The sequence below is a fragment of the Pipistrellus kuhlii genome, unplaced genomic scaffold (assembly GCF_014108245.1).
Source record: "Pipistrellus kuhlii isolate mPipKuh1 unplaced genomic scaffold, mPipKuh1.p scaffold_m20_p_13, whole genome shotgun sequence".
Lineage (NCBI taxonomy): Eukaryota > Metazoa > Chordata > Mammalia > Chiroptera > Vespertilionidae > Pipistrellus > Pipistrellus kuhlii.
Window position 1 is genome coordinate 22,474,330 of NW_023425438.1, and position 22,531 is coordinate 22,496,860.

Genomic DNA, 22,531 nt, shown 5'->3' on the forward strand with positions numbered 1-22,531 from the left:
ACAGTGGTCTGGAGAGCCTAAGACATAATGAAAAATGTGTCCTACTTTTCAACTCTAAATGAATATCAATTCCCTGCATATTACTCAAAATGGCCATTGCTTTCCCATGGTTATGTTTTATTATTCATGTCATCAGACTCAGCAATGTGAAATTTATTTAGGGCAACATTTCATCAATTACCAAACATAAAGCATGCTTCTGTCTCTCAAAGGGTTTAATGACACCTTAAATAAGTTCTGAACTGTTGGGGGAATTACCAAGAACATATTTTTCCTGAAAACCATTAAACTTGCCTGCTCACAATACAAAATTGGATGACAAAGTTTAACAAGGGACACACTCCCTTTTCTTGTGATTCATTCAGTGTGTTATTATATTAATCCAGCGAAGTGGGTTCTTTCACTTCCTTTTAAGAGTAGAGCCCTGAACATATATCACCCAGATGATAGAGTGTGAAAAACAATGGCCTGAGAGCAATTTACAGAAAGTAGCTGATTTCATACAATCCTTCTTCTATTAGTGCCTCACTTAAATGTTTCTCACACAGTATCCAAAGTAATCTTACATGATAAGTTTGAACACATTCCTCTATTTACTCCCTACTTTGACTCTCCCTTTTCTATGAATAAAGCCTGAATACTTGTCCCTGTTGTACGGGGCCCAGTGTATTCTTATCTCTGTCTCCCAAATAAGGAAATGTCTGTACTCTACCTTAATCTTTGCTCAAGCTACACTGCCCAGGAAATTTACCCATGTGGCCAACTCTCAGAAGCCCAATATAAATACTTAGCACAAACCCACCTTCTCCATTCAGCTCTTCTTGTTCCAACGGTAAATAAATTTCCCTTTCTGTCGTGTTATATTGGTTTACTATAGGCTGAAACTCTGTTCTAGGGTTGCTGCTATTCTTTTTCTTTTTTCTTTTTTCCCATCATGATTTATCCTCCCTCTACCCATCCTTCACCTGAGATTCTGTTTTCAAGATCTTTGTGTTTATACTCTTAATGCTTTGCACCTTGTCAGGGCAATAATAAATACTAAGACCAGTGAATAAAAAAGTGTAGAGGAAAAAAAAATCTCTTGGCAAATATCAAAGTTCTTCTCTCTCTCTCTCTCTCTCTCTCTCTCTCTCTCTCTCTCTCTCTCTCTCTCACAATTCTCTTACCTCTACCCTTGACAATGATCATATAAAATGTTTACCAGTTTATGTTTACCATAAAAATTTGCTCCTTAAAACTTTTTGGTGGAAATACCAATGGAGATTTTACAACCTTATAAATATAAATTGTGCACATATTTCTTCTCCAAAGATTGGTTATTACATAGCCCAGACTTTCCAGCTACCTATTAGAGATACATTGGGAATTTTAAAATAATAGATCCAAATTCTAAAATAATAATGTCTTTCTTTAATCAAGACACTCTTGATGCGCCACTGAGTTTGACTACACTCCACATAGATTTCTCTCTAACTACAGTAAGCCCTGACTTCCCTTTTCTTAGAGCATTTATATTAGAAAAGCTATCATTACAAATTCCTTCTCTGCCACTTTTAAAATGTATATAAATCTCCTTAAAAACCTCTTGCCAGTTTTATGACCTAGGGAATGTCTTTCTCAATGACCTGGGAGCTATCCTTTAGAAATGTAATTATCAAGAAGGATAGTTTCCCCATCTGCAAGTCTTTGTGGGAAGACAGAAACCTTCCTAGGTGAACAACCTGTTCCAAATGAGAAAACTGCCTCCTGTCATGAAGAAACAAACGTTTACTTTCCCATTGAGTAAGGTCAATTAGCAAACACAAGTGGCTGATGAACACTGCATCAGCTCCTAAAAACTCTAGCTGTGTTTCAGGGGAGTTCAATTCAGTTTTTCTCCCATACTTGCAACAGTCTTGAATAAAATTTTCCTGTTAAACCATGGGTAATATATATATATATATATATATATATATATATATTTTACTGTGACAGTAAACATTTACAGATAATACACAACTACTTGAGATATATCTTGAAGTGTAGCTCAGATGTTGGCTGGGCAGTGTAAATATCATAGAATAAAATTTTTGTGTACATTTTATTAGTGGTATCTAATTATGGCAGATCGCAATGCTTTATTGAGGATTAACATTTAGAATTTTTAGTATCTATTTCAACAATTACTTAGCACCAACTAAATATCTTTTTACACTATTAATCTTGGTGTATTGTTGAAGAACTTAACATATTTTTAATCAAGCACAATGAATTACAAATGGAATTCAAAGGAATATCTCAAGGACCACTTCTCTAAATTACCCTACTAATTACTGTATAATGTTTTTTTATTTATTTCTTACCTATATCCATCTTAATTATAATTTAGTATTTATCAGTATATATTGGATATTAATAAAATATAACTTCCTAAGCCAGATTTTGAGTTATTTTCTTTCAGCATGAAGTACAGGCAGTTAGCCACTCACAAAATGCAGGATTCAAAAATCTTTTAACTCAGTGAGGATGGATCAAGTGGAAAAATAATAATTTTGCCAGTTCTTTAGTTGTCAGAGACTAATCACTTGCTCTTCCATATACATAATTGTGTACTGAGAAAATATCAATACCCAAGAGCAATGCTCTTTGTCTCATGCAAATTCATCATATAAAATGTTCTCAAAAGATTCTCCATGACTGCATTATTTTAGGATTGTTTGGAAGTTCAGTCCTTTTAGTAAGAAGGATTGAAAAATGCATCTAGTTCCCAGTACTTAATTAACCAATGAAAGAGGAAGTATTCTTATTGGAGATTATTTCTCCTGGTCTTGCTAGTTTTAATGATGTCTCTACCCTTCTTTAGTTAGCAACATACTGATTCTAATAAAATGAAAGACACATTTGCCCCCTACCAAATTCTTAAAAAAAAAAAAAAAAAAAAAAAAAAGAAAAAAAAAGAAAGAAAAAGAATATATCATCCTTTGTAACAGATGGATTGTGTTAAAAATAATTCAATATAGGGCTTAAAAAAGAGATAATAGCTACCATTCAATTTGAGAATTCCTTTTTGGAGGACAATAAAAATGATAAATATGCTACTCTCTGTGACTAGCCAGCCATTATTATTAGGAATCCTATTATTTCTAAATATGCTGAAAGTCTGATGATATATGCCAAGAGTAAAAGCACCCTTTCCCCCACATTTATAGCAAGTATTAACTTGTTCATTCCCTACTTAAATTAGACTTGAGATTTTCTTTGGGTCTCCAGAAGCTTTGAAATTGACCTGAAGCTTTCCTATTGTTATACCATTAGAATTAATTAGGTGGCAGTACTTAAGATTGATTTGAGAAAAGAAGACCAGTGGGAGATTGTCTAATCAACATTCAAAGTAGAGAATGTGACAAGACAATGGAGAAATAAAATATGAAACTCAATTTTAGAAATTTTACAAAGGAAGTATGAGGAGGTCATTTTTAGATTCTGGCAATGTACATTAAGCTTCTAATTGGAGAGCTTGTCTGCCTCAAATGTTAAAACCCTAAAGGTCAATGTGACTATATTTGGAGATAGGACTTAAGAGTAATGGGGTCATAAGGGTGGGGCCCTAATGTTGTAAGATTGTTGGCCTTGTGAGGAAAGGGAGAGAGGACCTCTTTCTTTCATCCTGTTCATGCACCTTGGAAAGGCCATATGAAGACAATGAAAAGACAGCTATGTACAAACCAGAAGAGTGCTCTCACTAGAAACCAAATCAACCAACACCATGGTCTTGAACTTCCCAGCCTTGAGAACCATGAGGAAATACATTTCTGCTGTTTAAACCACTCAGTTTGTGGTATTTTGTTATAGCAGACAGAGCAGACTAGTACAATATGGAATTGCAAATTCTTATTGATATTTTATTATACTCACCATTATTGAAAGGCTGAGTTATTTCTAAACTGACATGTTTTGCCTCATGTGAAGGTATTTATTTCTATAGTATTACCCAATTTTAGTAGATGTAACTTTAAAGTGACTTCAGATTTTTCTAACTGGGTTCATGGATCAAGTCCATATCTCGGAAACACTCAAATTGCATGCAAACTATTCTGCGCAGTTTCTTGGGGGGAGAGTTTGTATTTGTATTCATATTAACAAAGAAATGTGGTTTAAAAAAATGAATACAAGGTAGTAAAGACACTGTGTGGAGCTACCAAGGAGGTTCTATTAAGTCATGGCATTCACAATTGGAAATTAGTGATTTAGTGAGAATATTATTTAATATTGGATATTTTTAATGAACAGTTGATGGTAATTAAGCTTATCAATGAAGACCTTTCCCTTGGCCTTTTTAATGAAATACTACCTAATTTCCTTTTCTAATATTCTTTTTCAGACCATTTAACATTATCTGGCAGATAATATAGTTTACTTATGCATTTTGTTTATATTTTTCTTTGCTCACTAAAATTTAGGCACCATTATGGCACAGTTTGTCCACTCCTGTTTCTACACTGCCTAGATTAGTATTGTTCCTACAATAAATGTTTCACAAGTATTTACATATTAAATAAATTAAATAGTATAAATACTTAAACATGGTAATGTGCATTGCTCACACCTATATAGATCTTCTAGAGGCCTGGTGCACAGATTCGTGCACCAATGGGGTCCCTCAGCCTGACCTTGGGGATCAGGCCGAAAAAGGCTCTCCAACATCCCTTGAGGGGTGACAGATTGCAAGAGGGTGGTTCTTAGGTGACACATCCCAGAATCAGGCTCCCTCTTCTCTGGTTTCGGGTGCATCACCTAAGAACCACAGCTGCCAAATCACCGTAGCTCAACAGCTTCTGCATTGAGTGTCTGCCCCCTGGTGATCAGTGCACATCATAGCTACTAGTCGGCCAGTCACTTAAGCTTTTATATATATAGATACCTTAACTATTTGCATAATATTCCATTTTCTTTCTTCGTATTTTCTTTGTTGAATTACCTGAATAATTCTATTCTAAAGCCTACTTTGATAATTTATACATTGTCTAATACATAAGTAGCCTTTAGCAGAGGTGACTGGCCTGCATTAGAATGTAATTCAAAACTAGAATTCATCAGAATTCAAACAGAGTTAAAGCCACATGCCTTTCTTATATTTCATTCTTCAATTTCATCATAGAACGATGAGGATAAGTGATGCCAAAATGAGAACATTTTATTAACTGCATGTCTCAGGAAGAAATAAAAGCCAATGTAACTTGGTTATTTGCAATAAGAAGGCTACACATGGGAAAGTTAAATCAAAAGTTTGGATAATTTCCCAAACATATCTTTTTAGCTTTGTTAGGTTTCCCCTGGTATCTGCATTTGAGTATCATTGTTTCTGCTGTCCTAGGAATTCATACCACTTAAATCAAGATATCATATTTTCTTAGTTGGTACAGGCTGATATATCAAAGTATTACAGATTTGGTGGGTTATACACAACAAAAATGTATTTCTCACAGTTTTGATAAGAGTCCTCTTGGGGTTGCAGATTGCCAGCTTCTCATATTGCTTCTTCACAAAGAGGAGAGCAGACACAGGAAGCAAGCTTTCTTATGACTTTCTTGTGGGCACTCATCTCATTCATGGGGGCCCCAACCTTATTACCTCATCTAGTCATAATTACCTCCCAAAGGCCCAATCTCATAGTACCATCACTTTAAAGGTAGGGTTTCAACATATGACTTTTGGTGGAACATAAATATTCTGTCCCTAACACACATTCTCTAACTCTAACTACTTGGATTTTCCTTCCCACATAGAGCTTCATTCTCTCTGCCCCCTTACTGGAAGATAAATGTTCTTTTTTGTTTCTTGAAAATGTTCTTAGATTGAGAATAAAAAACACTTGTTAATTTCTACCAAATATTATGCAAATTTTACAGAAATATCGAGATGAATTATAAGAAACATTTTGGAGATAGATTGCAATCCAGATAATATTCTCATCATCAGAGAAGAGAAATAATGAATAACCTTGGAAGTTTTGACATTTTCTTTAGCCTGTGGCTTGAATGAGAATACAGTGAAGGAGTAAGTTATGACAACTTCATAGCATATTCTAAGGGAAAATAACCTAAAATATGAAATTGAGGAAAATGTGTAGGTATGTGGGTTTATGTATAATGGAGACACAAAGAGTGACCATGACAGGCTTATTAAATCAAGATCATGAGAGATTATAGATGTACCTCAAAAGAGATTCATGTACTTTGCAGTAGAGTCATCTTTGAATAATGTGATCTTTGACTATCAAAGTTTGCTGATGAAGACCTCTAGGAAGGAAATGGGAGAAAGCTAACTACAGCATCTTCTGTCTATGGAACAAAAGCAAATCAGCTCTTGTGATTCAGCATGTGCCCAGAAATGAACTAATAACACAGACTTTACTTAAGAGACTAGGTAGAATGGGCATAGCTAGTTTTACTATTGTTAACCCAAATTTTTCAATTTTTGATAAATCTGTATATGTATTTGCTCGTCTTCATTTGACTTTTCATTTATTACAATGTATATCACATCACACATAGGCTGCTGTATGTCTGAAACATAAATATTACTATAGTTCATTCTCTTTGTGCTCAAGTACAAACATGGGTACAATTCCTGCAACTCCTCTCCTTGAATTTGGGCTGATCTTGCAACTTGTTTTATAAATGCAGTAGAAAAGAAGTTAGTTAGGCAAGCTTTGACCCCAAGACCCAAGGGATTTTGTATAGTTTCACTGTCATGCATATAATTCTGTATTAAGACAGAGAATGAGGCATATGTGAAGCACAGATAAGCTGTCTGAACTGAGATATTTTTTTTTAATTTTATTCCTTTCTTTTTTTTAAAATATATTTTATTGATTTTTCACAGAGAAGGATAGATAGCTAGAAACATCGATGAGAGAGAATCATCAACCAGCTGCCTCCTGCACAACCCCTACCAGGGATGTGCCCACAACCATGTACATGCCCTTGACCGGAATCGAACCTGGGACCTTTCAGTCCGCAGACCGACGCTCTATCCACTGAGCCAAACAGGTTTTGGCTGAACTGAGATATTTTAGATCAGCCATCCCTAACCTATCTGGCATCAGATCATCAACATATGAACTAGCTAAAAACCACCCAGATGAACCCAGTGCAAATTGTAGAACACAGAATCATGAAGTAAATAACTGTGTCTATATGACTATGTTTTGGAATATTTTGCAATACAGTAAACACTAATTGATAAATGAAATAGGCCTGGAACTTAAAAATGGTGGGGATAGACAAAATTTATTTTAATCCTATTTAAATAGAATATCTATCTTTGCTTAGGGACAGTTAACTAAAATTATAAGCAAAAAATAGGTCATGATACGGAGGCTATTAAATGCTATATATGATTAGGTTTAAATGTAAAATGTTCCTTTTTTTGCTTATTTTTGTTAGACTCTGAGTTTCTTGCTTTAATTATCATCTGAATTAATGTGCAAGTGATTCCCAAGTCAAGCTGGAATGTTAAGATATAGCTAATAACAAAAAATCCTCCTCTTCTTCCAACACTACTCTTACTATTTCTCTAATATTTCTGTTCCTTATTCTCTGGAACAAATTGAGTTGAATCACAACAAACTATACCCAGCTTTTCATTTTGGCTTTCCTCTATTGATAAATAGAGGGTTATAAAGTAAAAAATATAAGGCCATTTCTTCTAAGATTTCATTAAGATAAGATATTAGAGAGATTGAAGGCTATTTTGCTCGCTTATCACATCATCTAATTCTAACCATCAGAAATGAAAGACAATAAAATAATGCAAAAGAACTCAGGCCTTATCAACCATGGAATCATTTTGAATTTTTTGATTGTTCTATGAGCCCAAATGATTATTGCTAACCTTGGTCAAACTGGGCAGATTAAAAGATTCTTCAGCATACTCAAGAAACTGCTTCAGCAGGTCAATCTATCATTATAAAAGTGTAATATGCAAATTGACCAAGCAACTGAACAGCAGAATGACCATCCAGAAGACCACACTATGACACCCACTGGCATTAGACAGCCAAGGCAGGTGTGATGTGATTGGTCAGGGGCCCGGCCATCACCCCATGATCTCTCTGCAGAGAGAGACCCAGACCACCAACTGCAGGGCAATTGATTAATTGGGGGGCTCCACGATCACCCCAAAGAGGGAGGCCCAGGCCACTAACCCACAGGCCATGGCAAGTGGATGGGGCCTCCCTCTGTGGGAGCAATTCATCACGGGGCTCCCAGACTGTGAGAGGGCAGAGGTCAGGTTGAGGACCCCCCTCCAGTAGACGAATTTCATGCACTGGCCCTCTAGTAAGCTAATGAAAGAGTAGGAAGCTCAGAATTCAGAAATGGTGAAGACCACATATTGATTTCTTTATATTTTAGACTTTGTTAAAAATTAAAAAGATTAGTTGTGGGCAGAGAGAAGACTCCTCATCTGTCATTTGAATGTGAAAACAAGTTACTGGAAATACAGAAGTCATTCTTTTCAGCACAGTGACTAATGGCAGTACCAAACCATCTAAATTCCTGGTGTCATAGTGGTAGCTTTAATGTCCTGGTCAAGTTGGCAAAGAATATAGATGCTTTTTATGTTTCTCCTTCCTAAGGTCCCATAGAAATAAAAGCGAGAAGAACAAAAGTGTGCAGTCAAATCCTTAGCTGAGAAAAGAAAAAGTATGCTTTTTATTTTTACAGTATGTCAGCAATTCTAAATTATGCCAGTGATATATTCCTCCAAAGAGAGGACTGACCATGAGCACCGCCCCTCCCCACCTAGGTAAACCACAACAATCCCAAAATGATGAGACTCTACCGAACTTCTGGAAGTGTTTTATACCCACTAACCTGGACCAGTTAGGCAAAATCGTACTGCTTTATACCCATCTCCTGTCCACCTTAGGGACAACTATGGGAAATTCCTTCCTGGACTTACGTAAATGTCAAGAGTACAAACTGAACTGAGGATTGTGCTTCCTATATACAATATCCATACCTTTCGCTTACATAAATATGGATATACTTTTTAAAAACACCTGTATTTAAAAGTGTTGTATTTATTCTGTATATGAAGAAAATAAATTACCTTACTATCTTCCTCTATGTACTGTCTTTGTTCTTGGTAAATATTGACCAATCCAGGAGAATTCAGGATTAGGCAACACACAATACTTTTCTCAGCACTGGAATGTGCCCTGTGTATGTACATTATAATCTGTACTAATAAAAGAGTAATATTCTAGCTAGACTGGGAGACCTTCTGAAGACCTTCTGGATGTCCTTCCAGCCAAAGCCATGGTGACGGGGCAGAGGCCAATAGGGGCGATCAGGCCAGGAGGGGAAGGCAGTTGAGGGTGATCACAGGCTGGCAGGGGCAGGGGGGGGCAGCTGGGGATAAGCAGGTCAGTAGGGGGGACAGTTAGGGATGAGCAGGCCAGCAGGCAGAGTGGTTAGGGGTGACCAGGTAGGTAGGCAGGTGAACAGTTAGGAACCAGCTGTCCCAGATTGTGAGATCGGGCCTAAACTGGCAGTTGGACATCCCTCGAGGGGTCCCAGATTGGAGAAGGTGTAGGCCGGGCTGAGGGACACCCACCCCCCCCAATCCCCTGTGCATGAATTGCATGCACTGGGCCACTAGTTTAATCATAAACTATTTCCTAAGTGTCCACTTTGCAACAAGTACCATGTAAGGCACTGAGCATGCACAGATTAATACGGCATAGGTCTTGACTTTAAGGTACTCATTAAAAAGAAAACTAAAGTGAAGGTTATAAGCTCTGATACTGATGTATTAGTATTTAGCTGCTTATCTGAATATCTTTTTATCTCTCTCCACAGTGCTATGAGAACAGGAAATACATTGTGCTTGGGGTTGTTTGGGTGAATCTTCAAGTGAAACGAAAGGTCTAAAATTAACTTGTACCATTAAGATTAGCAAAGCTTTTGAACTTGACAAATGTAGAGTTAATGATTGATAAGATCACAGGTAGAATTGCAGCACAGGAAAAAAGGAGGAACCAGGAACACATCTGGCAGAGGCAACATACAAAAGTGGAATGTTGCATTTTTGTTTAGGGACTATGAGTAGTTAATTATCGCTGCCATACAATGACAAATTTCAGACTAGGTGCTTTACATTCTCTCCTTTTTTTCCCTTTTCTGAATCAAATTTCCAACTAATAAAGAATGCAAAGACACACTGACGAGAGTATATAAGAAAATGAGGCAACTGAATAAAACATGGACAATTCCACTTACAAATGTAATAAAACTTCTATATGTAATAAAACTTCTATCTGAAACTATAAAAAAAAAATTCTTACTTTGGACAGAAGAAAGCTATCAGTTCAAAAGAGAGCAAATGGGTCATCTGGCTGCCCTGTGATGTCTTACTTGTTATTGTGGGTTACAAGTTGACTGTCTGGATTTATTACTAATGGCCAGTTGCTGCTGAGCATGAAAATGTCAATTATAGAAATGTCACCACAAAATTTGAAAGAACCTTGATGAATCCTTTTCCTTTCTGAAATATGGACATTAGAATCAGAGGATTTCCCTTCAGTGTGATGTGGACATTTTATATATATATATATGTTTTTGAAATAAATTGATATTCCTTTTGGTTCTATGGACACAAATACCAACACAGTATTCTAGCTGTGCATACAGGCTTCTGATACACATTTAGGGATAACTGCTGTTGAGGTAATGTAAGAGGTGTAAGAAATATGAAAATACATTTCCCTTAAGTGTTACAAGGTCAAAGTTTTACTGCCAAGTTTTCAATGCTGGGCTATATAGTGAAGATCTCAGAATAGCTAGCATAACACGGTATAGCAGATAGACCCCTCGTGTAGTTAGCCTGCTAGTACTTTGGGGAATCCATAGTCAAATATATTTGTTATCTTGTCCTTGAATGCCAATGGCCAAATTCAGGCCCATTGCTCTTATTTAAGATTTGGGCCATACTGTGTAAATCTGCAATACCTAGAAAGGGTATAATGCATAAAGGAAGAAAGAAAAAATAAAAAGGAGAGAAAGGAAAGAAAAAAGTAGTGGCAGAGAGGGGACAGGGATACTAAGCAAAGAAAAAGTGACCACCTGCTATGTTCCAGATGCTATACTAATGAAACTTTATAATAACCTGATTATTGTTTAATAGGAAAGGAGTGAAAGACCAAATGATACATTTACAGAGCTTTGCTAAAAAAAAAAAAAAAAAAGGCTGCATTTAACAGACTCCAAGTCTATTGCCTGCTGATTGATAGGGAAAGGGACTAGACAAAGACAGTTTAGAAGCATACCCAGTGAGGTCTGAGTGATGTGGGAAAATGCTTGCCAAGAAATAGATAATTGGCCAGAATGGGCTTGGCCACTGTAAATGTGGAAAATCTAAATAGTATATATACCTCCAGACCAAGGAGCCACCCTCTCTTGGCTCTAGGGCCCTGGCTCCTGAGGCTCCTGTCGCAGAGGCACACTCCTGCACAGCCATGTTGGCCTCTGCACATGGATTAACAGGCTTTAATCTGGCCTGAATGCTGAACTGCACTTAGTGACAATGTGGAACAAAGCTCTTGACACTGGCCTTGTTTCAGACTCTGCTGAACTCCCTGATGCCCCGCTTTCAGGACTAACTTGGGGGACGTGGGACATTGGAACCAGAAAAATATAACTATAATGCATGCCAATAAAATCTTCCACATGCCAACCTCCCTTGGGGGCTTCTGAAAATGCTTCTTTCAGCAGCACTCCAAAAACTGCCACCCTCACTCCCACGAGTGATCGGAGAGTTTAATTCTCCAGCAATACTAAGACCTGTGCCTATGCAAGTTTTGGAGATGCTCCCCAAAATAAGTGCAGGGTGGAGGAGGTCAATGGGAAAACAAAAAGAGGACATGTGACTTTCCATAATAAATATAAATTAAAAAAATAAGTTTCCCATTATATTGGCTCATATTTTACTCTATGCAATAGTCCAACACTGATGTCCAGACATGTAACAAATGGCATCGAGGCTTCCTCAGTGGCCAGTCTTCTTTCCATGTAAGGATGAAGATGATTCAGCTTCCCCCCTCTCCCCCTCATGGCTTCCAGGGGAGTCCCCAGATCTTGCCTGAGTAGGAAAATCCTAAAAGAGTGGAAAGGGGGCTGAAGCCACCCTCTAACCTATCAAATCTATAGTCCCAATAACATCTGTTTTAGAAAAAGCTTTGCACAGAATGTGGGTAATTCCAGAGTCAGGGTAGTGTCTAGCACATTGTCAACACTCGGGACATGTGAAATAATAAAAATGTGTTGCTTCAATATGCTTGTTATTAAAAAGGGACCAAAATATCCTACTTCCTTTAAATTAGTTTTTGAGTTTCAATTTTGTCAGTGATGCTGATAACAACAGACTGTACATCTGTGATGTACAAAGCTTTGCTATTGTTGATTTAAGGACCTTCATAATTTATGTATGGATTCACTGATAATCTAAATATCTGAGAAATGGTTCTTATTTTAAAACTCTAAATCCTCTAACTAGATACCTCACCCTTATCCTAAAGAATATAATGCCGTGAAAAGTGCATTTTATATGTTAGGTATACACACAAAAAAAGTATCGGCTAATTTGTAATTTTATGTAGCTGCATCATGTATTTACAGGGGACATATGCCATGGTTGAAAAGATACACACAGATATACATGCATTTATATACACTGCTTATATTTTGTGCAATTTCATTTAGAATGCTTACAGGAGAAATCATTGGTTAACACTAATGCTATTTGGCTGCTTGGAATCTTACATTACGAGAATACTGATGATAAGAATTCAGTGAAAACTATTTGGTGTTTTATAAATGCAGATTAATTAGCTAAATCTTCTTTTCTAATTACATATATATATATATATATATATATATATGAAATTTTCAGTAATGCCAACAGATAACAAAATCTAATATGCATTTTAGGTGATGGAAATGTAAGAAATTATCATAGAGATTTAATCTTGACTTATTAGCTTACTGGTTTACATTTATCATGAAACAAACAAAAAAAAAGCAAGCATTGTTAGCACCCATATACACAAAATTATCTTTTTCTAAAATTCTGAGATGACTTGTTTCCTTCTCTCCCTTAAAGAAGATTATTACATGTAACTGAGGAATAAATCAGTAGATATAATACAAACATTCCTATGTATTTAATAACTGTAATTTCACAACACATATCATTCGCAATGCTGGTCAACACTAAGACAAGAAAATAAAAAAATATTACTTTGTCCTACAGCTGAGACTAGAAATATCAAGAAGGTGCCACGCTCACCAGCCCTATCTAAGAAAATCACTGAAATTACTGCCACATATTAATTAGTCGCAAAGTCTTAAGTCATTGTATTTCTCCAATGCTAATAAAGCTTATGGCAAAAGAGATTACAAGAATCACAAACCCAATTTAGTCCAACTCACAGCTGGGAGTATTTGATGCTCTCAATACCCGTGTTGAAAAATGAGTTATATCATAAAATGTTAAGCTCCTTAATGAAAACATGTTATCAAGGACAGTGATAAGGAGGCATAGTTGTAAGAAGCAGTACCATACTGTGAATTAGCTTTTGAGAACAGCTGCTGGGAAAGAGGGAAAGGAAATTTCTGAACTGCTCAGTCAATCGTCGCTTTAGATTGGCCGTAATGGGGGTGGGAAGTTGAGTAAAATAATGCCGGGCATGGGGGTCATTGGGCAGTGGATTTAATGTCCGTGGCTCTGCCCCACTAAATGCCAATGACAACACTCCCCTTGAGTCATCTTCTTCCCGCCTTCCCCTCCCACAGGCATGTTTGAGGGGAATGTTGCTGCCTTCCTGTGGAGAACACCTCATTCAATAGAGAATTCAGCTCCTTATGTGCCACACAATGGAAGCTTTGATTTAGAAACATCAATTCAGAGCTATTTCTTCAAGGGCAGAGAAAACAGCTTTAAAGGTAAAAAATGCTTTAATTTATACTTTGTACCCGAGGAATGCTTTTTGCACAAAACCATTATTACGATAATGGTTACATGTGTCAGACACTTCTTTATATGTTAGAATGAACTGTATACAATTTCCTCTTTTTTTTTTTTTGTAATAAAGAGTTGTTAAGTAGCGGTAATTTTATATAGTTCACATAGCACGTTGACTCACTTAATCATCACAATAGTTGATGAAGCCCTAATTTCCATTTTATAGGGAGGAAACAAAGATATTGAGAGGCTATGTAATTTGCCTAGGGTCCCGCAGACAGCACGTTGGAAAAGGAAGGCTGAGATGTAGGTAGGCCTTCTGGCTACTGGAGTCAATGGCCCTGACCATCATACTCACTGCCCCAACACCCCGTGACAGTGTTGCCTCTTTAGATTTCAGCTTCGGAACATAGGTGAAGAAAGGCCTTTCCCTGCAGAGGACCCAGGTGTGAAATGGCAGGGTCTCTAGGGGTCGCTGTAATGACTTCATCAGATCAGGGAAAGGAATGGAGCTAGACCTTCTGGTGAGGCAGACAGGAGGTCAGCTCTGAAGGACGAACCAAGACGATCACCCAAGGAAGCTGCCCTTCCTCTTCACTACCCGAATGTGCTGAAAAAGGGAATGCCATGACCATATCTGCATTTTTGAAAGAGCAATCTGATGCCTGAGTGGAGGTCACATGGAGCTAGTTACTAAGAGAAGACAAGAGGAAAGATTCTAAGCAGGCCATGTTTAAAGGCAGAGGACCAGATCGCCTCCAAGGACTCTGAAAAGAACCTGGCTGCATAGCCTTGGATAGGTTCTTTCATTCTCCAATTTTCTCGTGTGTAGAATAAGAATATCAAGCTATACTGCATCTTTTCCCCACACACATATGTACCCTGAAATGTGATTATAAATCTGATATAACTAGCCAAACACTCATTAGTGTCTTGTGTCCACAGGACCACCCAAAAGTTTGGGGTGGCCCTATGGACACAAGGGGTTTGCAGTTCATTCCTCCATTCTGGCCTCTGGCAGTCATGCTCCTACACAGCCTTTGGGCCAGATCCCATGTCCCTGTACGTCGCTAGGCCCCTGGGGTGAAGTTCCTTCTCATTGTGACTGGGCGAGGATTGGGGTTTGCGTGATAGGTAGCATGAGCAGAGTCTTTTCATAAAAGTATGTAACTCAGGTATATCCAGATGTTTCACACTCCTGGACTCCTCTGCTGGCCCATAGAACTCCTCCTGAGAGATGGGCTGCCTCCGGGAAGAGAGGTCTCATTGGCACCACCTAGGCCTGATCCCCACATTCTCTGAGCTGCTCCTGATGCTCAGTGTATCCCAGCCCACCCCCAGCCTGCTTCTCCAACAGGACCCACCCTTACTGCTACCACACACCTGAAGCCAATAGCACACCGTGGGCTCTAGCTGTGCCCTGAGTGCCTTCCTGGGGAAACCCACACTCCAATCACTCAGACCAGGCTCCAGCATTAGGCTGAGAGGGTTCTTCCTTAAAAACAGAACAGCCGAAACCGGTTTGGCTCAGTGGTAGAGCATCGGTCTGCGGACTGAATGGTCCTGGGTTTGATTCTGATCAGGGGCATGTACATTGGTTGCGGGCACATCCCCGGTAGGGGGTGTGCAAGAGGCAGCTGGTCGATGTTTCTCTCTCATCGACGTTTCTAGCTCTCTATCTCTCTTTCTTCCTCTCTGTAAAAAATCAATAAAATATATTTTAAAAAAATCAATCAATCTTATTGCCACTTTTGTGTTTCCCCCTGCTTTCTAGTTCCCAGATATAGCAGTTAGTTGCCACAAGCACTATCCACACCGGGTACAATCCTGCTGGGTCAGAGAATTAAGTCTGAATTTCAATATGCCAACATTCTTTTATAATTGATGCCTATATAACTAACAATTGTGCATGTCTATTCAAAAAGGATTCTCATTTCATGACCATCCCCCCACTCAGGCCCCCTCTCCTCTCTGCTTTTTCCTACTGCATTTGACATCCCCAGTATTCTCTTGGTTTTGACTTGTATTGTCCATCTTTTCCAACAGAAAGTAAGCTTTATGCAGCAGAGTAATTTTGTTCAACACTGTATTTCCAGTGAATAGAACATTAACCAGTAGATAGTAAGTTCTGAGCAAACATGTTCTAAGGGAATGAATAGATGGATGGGTGGATGAATATATTTGTATGGAACTATCCTTGTCCAAAAATATCTCAAAACCAAGGTTTTATCCACCAACAGTGAATACATCTAGTGAAACCTCTAGACTTCAAGGAAAATATACTAAGCAGGAGAATTTTCTTAAAATAAACTCTCTAAAATGTATTTATTTTGGTCCTTTTGTTTATCAGCAATGAGGGGGAAATACCTTCTTGCTTATCTACATGTAAAATGACAATGAATTATACTTTTCTTACCCGGCACCATTAGTTTCAAGATAATATGCCTTTCTATATATTTTAAAATTTATTCCCAAATGTTTTTCTTTCCAATATGCACTAAAATCTGCTCTAAAAAATGTGCATTAATGTAAGTGAATTCAGCAGAATGATTGGACTTGGCAAAATAAAATTAATTATTCATGTCATCAGTATTTTCAAATGCAGAATGGTTATGAGAACATACATAATTATAAGTGATGCAATTATTTTTTAATAATGAGGCCACTGCTAAGGCTCATTAATATTTTTAATAAAAAGTAAAATATTTATTCTTTGAAGTTACAAAATGTATTTTGTTAATTTTGAATATTTTTTGTGGAAATATCTGTGCACTCTATTTACATTTTTTAAGCAAATGGTATTAATTTTTCATGAGTATATTGAAATCTGCCATGAGGCAATAGTGGTGCCTAATATATACAAATGCTCTTGCTTGAATACTAGTTGAGTTTCTCTGTGGGACATTTCACAAGTATAAAATGCCATTGACTTCTATAGGACATTGCATCTGTGAAAAATACATCTCTCTGACAACCTAGCAATTCTTTTAAATACCCAACATTTCCTTTTCTTGAGTAGATTTGCTAACTATACTCTGGAGGGTGGGGTAGGAGGAGAAAGAAAGAAAAAAAGCCTAACTGGAACCATAGACTTGTTCCAATACATTTCACTCATCTTTTCTGATTCTGCTCCACTCCATAATTTAATCTCTTATTAACCATTGCAAACAGAGTGCCTCCAGTCAAAAACCAGACTCTTCCAAAGCCTTCTTCTCTCTCCTTTCTTAAGATTTTTGAAATGAGATGAAAAGCCCCATCGAGTCCTGAAACAAGGTTAAGATACCAGTTTCTGCTTGGAATGTAAAGATAGGGCTTCACTCTGTATTATTTTTATGAAGCATGATTTTCTTGCAAAGATGGATTTATATCTGTTCAAGAAGATTGCAATATAATTTCTAGTCTAAAATGGGAGCTTTTAAGAGTAAAAAATGGATACTATGAATAATAATTACACTTGGACATCAGGTACACGAGGGTGATACAGGCCAACCCAGAGGCATGGCCATGCTGTGTAAAAGTCAAGGATGAAATCTGTGCTTCGTTAAATAATCATCAGAAGACCTAAGTGCCTCACTGCTAGAGACAATGAAATTTTAGAGCTCAGTGTAATTCAAGGGATTCCTGGTTCATTCCGCTTGTAACGAGGTAGCAGGCCAAAGTACAGCGAGGTTAATTAAGCAACTTGTTCAAGTTACACAACAAGGTAATGATTGTGCTGAAAGCAGAAATCAGGTTTCCTGATTCACTGTGCACCTTCCATCACACTGCAACCCCTTGAAGTAACAAGCATTACAATGAATCCATATTCTCTTCAATAGGCATATCGCTTGTAAACTATGCTTAAAGGAAAGCACCTAAAAGATCACCAAATGTGATATAAAGCCTCCACCAGAATAAATGTCACCATCTTGATCTTAAAAGAAATCACAGGGTTCTACTCTCCTTTCTTTGCAGACTGGCGACCAACAGCACTGAATATTGCTCTTTGCATGGTGGTTCACATTTACTTATTTATGTTAAGCTACATATATACCCATAAGACATTGCCAAATTACACAGAAGTGGGGGGATTATTTAACAGCCAGAAATATTGCATGAAATTCCTCTCCCTATCCCGGGAAGCTCTTAGCATCCTGAAAATCTTTATACTATCAAATATCTGCAGATCATTGCTTTCTGAGATTAGCATTATAGGAAATTTCTGGTTTTTTGAGATGAGCATGTCTTATATATTTAGTCTTCTAAGTAAAACAAATTTTATGAAGTTTATATAATCCATATAAAAGGTATTAATATTGTTATACTCACATTTAAAAAGCCATTTAACCACAAGAGTTGGAAAATGTACTCTAGTTCTTCATAGGCACAATGTCTTTCTAAAGTAAATATCGGTCTGAAAATTGTTCATTAATCAAAGAGAAAAACTTTTCTTTTTTAAGATATTTTACTTTTAAGTGGCAATGTAAATAAACAAGATCTTTTGAGATGACATTTTGATGAATACTATTTTATGTTCTGTGACTCTGTGAAAACCAAAAACTCGTTTCTCCTCTACTGCCTGCCCTGCAGGATGGCCAAAAAACCCACCTCATCTCATCTATTTGAAATGAATCCAATTTAATTCTGCTTGACCAAAAATCTGTTTCCATAGTTCTAAAACATGCAATCACCCCGAGGTACAGTGCCATTGAAGCTAAAGTGGTTCAGTGTTATCACTGAGGAAAATGCACTTTGATTGAGAAAACAGTCCAGGGTGGTATTTGAAAATAAAATGACCCTGGCTGGCACACAATGCAGTAAGGCAGTTGATAAAAGCGCATAAAGATGGTTTGTACCACAGACAGAGTTTAAAGGAAGCTGCTTCATCTAACCTGCAAAATTGGGTCAAAGATTATAGTCCTGCAACTAGCATTATAAATCACTTAAATTTCCAAGATTTGGACAGTTCTAAGAAAGATAGATTGAAAATCTACATGTATTAATTATCTTTGTAATCGCAGAGTGATTTAAAAATCAACTGTGTGATTAAGAAAATTCACAACAAATCATTCTGTTACTCAAAAATAAAAAACTTCCTTTCTTTCATTTGAGTCCCCCCCATATACAGGCATTACCTGTAGTCATATACAGATCATTATAAAAATACAATTTTAAAAACTATTAGTCTAACTTTAAAACATTGTTGCTATAATTGAATATCTGTAACATATTAATCCAAATTATATAATTGCTATATTTGGTCTGTTAAAAAACCTAAAAATGTAATATCTCTATTTTTTAATGAAACTGGTAATCTTTTATTGAAGTCAATACCTCCTCAAATGAACCAAGTAATTACTAACTGATTAGATCATTTACCTCTATAAAGCACTGCTATCTTTAAACATGTTATAGCTTATAATAGAGGCTTTTTTAATTGGCAATTAATGAGCAGTTAACTGTTTTCCTTTTATATTTATTAATATTATAAAATACATTAATTTTTATTTCTTCATTTGTAGGTACTCAGCTTGCAAATAAAATAGCTATATTTTCTTAAAACATAATTTCTTAATATATAGCAGTTACTAATTGAAAAAATACACAAAACAAAGCTGATCATTTTTCTTTTTATTTTGAGATACATCTGGTTTACCTAGGAACTTAGGCAACTGTAATTTCATTAATGATGAAACAAAACTACTACGAAAAATATCCGGTTCTTTCTAACTTTATTAATGAGAATGTTTCAACTCTGATTACCCTAGAAGGCCCGCTTATGAATTACTAGAGGCCCAGTGCATGAAATAGTGTGCAGGTAGGGTCCCTGGGCCTAGACTTCGATTAGGGCCATCTTCCGCCCGCTTGCCAGTCCCCAGTCCCGTCCCGCCACTGCTGACCCCAGTTCCCCATGGTTCCCTGTTGCAAACCAGTGTATTTCACATGGAGGGTGGTCAATAAATATATATTGATAAAGATCCTCTTAGACTGTCCATTTTACTTTGTGGCCAAATGCAGAGAGGGAAAGAAAGAGAGAGAGAGAGAGAGAGAGAGAGAGAGAGAGAGAGAGAGAGAGAGAGAGAGAGAGAGAGAGAGAGAGAGAGGTGGAGGTGGGTGGTGGGGGGCACACACATATATTCATCACAACAGTTAAGAATTTACAATACAATTTTTTATCATCTCTCTTAGGACATTTTCTCTTCCTCTATTCTTTCCCTCCACCTTTTCCTTCAAAATAAAATTCAGAATCTATTTTCTTCTTTCTCTTGTAAAAATAAATTAATAGTAAATAGGATGCTGATATAACAGACTTTGCTTTCTTTTATTCTCTAATTCTGACACTTGTCCGTTTCAAACACATGAAATAAAAACAATTTAAAAATAATTTTGATCATTCTCACGTCTTTAGAATATGGGTTTCTAGAGAAATAATGTATTTGTAAAAGCTTTATATGGCACCTACTGAAGACACTCTTAAAAACAAAAGGAAACTATTTTGGACCAAGGAGAACACACAATCTAACAACAACAGATTACTGACAAAGATAATACATGTCAATCAGAATGTAATAGCATTTCAACAGCATTCTAATAGCTTTTCATAAAATTTAAGCTCTGTGAGATAGGTAGTTTACTTGTTTTCTTGTTTTTCCATGGTGCAATGCAATACCTAAACCAACTCCTGATACTTGTTAGGCAATCAAGAAGTATGCCTTGATTGAGGTTTAATATACTTCCCTGTTGTACAAATTCAACACTTAAAATGATTTTTCAAAAAGTGTAGACACAAACTTTAACACTAAACTCACTTAAGTGCAGTCTAGATGAAGGCAGTTAGCCACATATCATACGAAATATGTTAGTCCAAGCCAGATTTTAAGTACCATATGCTGGGTCTTTTTCCTCAGGTAACTAGCAGTATGCATTTCTTATAGACAGTAAGGGAGTATAACTATTGTTCACCATAGAGCCACATACCTACCAACTCAAAACTTTATGACTTCCAATAGACCTTTTGTGGGTAATTTCTAAAATTTTCAAATTTGCATTCATTTTATTTTGATGAAATACCATGCTTGAACAAACAAGGCCTTTCACCACATTCAACTAATTTGTTCATTTAACTTAAAAAGCGAAAATCCTATGTAATTAGCAGATAACCCTCTCTGCCTGAGCTAGACTAATGTTACTGAATCAAGACTATCAGCAAGCAGTGAACAAACCAACACAAAGCAATCTATTAAAGTCCAAATCCCACATCAACAGTGTATATACATTTCATAGTTAAGCTGAGTGCACTGTATTAAACAAGACTCAAAGGAAACCATAATGCCGGAGATCAGAAACAATCACATTTCAAAAAAACGCCCCCTTTCATAACCGCAGGTCCACCACGAAGGAATGAAATCCGCACTTACCTGGCTAATGGGCTCTTTCGTAGGGGGCTTTCCTCTTCTGGCTGTGCTAGTGGCCAGGGTCGTGGTGGTCTCCATAATGGACGTGGACATCTCTGACTGCATGGCAGTGGCTGTCGACTCAGTTGTCATAGAGGAAGGCACTTCACCAACCAGTCTCACATTTCCCACTATGGCGATGTTGGCATCATTTTCAGCTGCCATATTCAGAACTTTCAAGCCATTGTAGTAAAGCCCAGAGAGCTGGCCCTGGAAGGGCTGGCCCTGCTCTTTCCCGCCAATTATTATGGTTGCTTGGCTATTGAAGATTGTGAGCTGACGCCCTGTAAAAATAATATTACATACATGCAAAAATGTTGATTGTGAACTCTACATTCTACAAAGGATGATAAAAAACAGATCTTTCATGGGGTGGATAATGAGAGCAATAAACTATAAGAGAGGCATTTGACTCATAATTCATTGCTGATAAATGAGGTGTCCATGAAATGCATAATCATTGGCAAATACTTGTAAAATTCTCAACTTATTGTAAATGTAGTGCTTTTGCTAAAAGACCAATCAAAGATACGTATTGTCAATCAATTATTAGTGGGTCCCTTACCCTTTTTCCTCAAGATTTATGCTGTTGGTCTCTTAAATGTAAACTGTTTAATTTAAAAATGTGATATATCTAACATTTCAAGTATTTGTCCTAAAATTACCATTGGTAGAAACTAATCAATAGCAGCTGATATCTAATTTTAAGTTTCTGGTAAAAATTTCATAATTCACTTAATGGCCACAGGTATCTATATGCTATTCTTTAGAAATGTTTATTTTTTTTAAGGCAATAGTCCATTGTTATTGAATTAATCTATTTGTTCGGTAATCACACTGAAAAGAAATGCATGGTTTACACTGAGCATGTCAGAGACAAAAAACTTACAAAATTATTTTTCTGATTGGCTTTCAGCAAGTCTATTAAAACAAAATAGAATGAAAAAATAGCTTCAGATGTAAAAAGCGGCTTCAGAAATGATACACAAACCGATGGAGAAATTATGGCTCATTTCCATCAAACAGCAATCCTCAGCAACAGTACCAATATCATCAAATTGAGTATCCAGTTTTAGCAGAGTGTTCTCTGC

The 22,531-nt window shown here is 36.9% G+C and overlaps 1 protein-coding gene across 32 annotated transcripts in view; it reads right to left on the minus strand.

The window, feature by feature from the left end:
- The window catches only part of NRXN1 (neurexin 1), a 973,616-nt gene that overhangs the window by 89,999 nt on the left and 861,086 nt on the right, over window positions 1–22,531 (minus strand). For all 32 annotated transcript variants that reach the window (XM_036435285.2, XM_036435291.2, XM_036435293.2 and 29 more), the window contains one exon: window positions 21,405–21,724. In XM_036435285.2, the coding sequence (XP_036291178.1) occupies window positions 21,405–21,724 (320 nt within the window). The remainder of the gene's footprint in view (window positions 1–21,404; window positions 21,725–22,531) is intronic.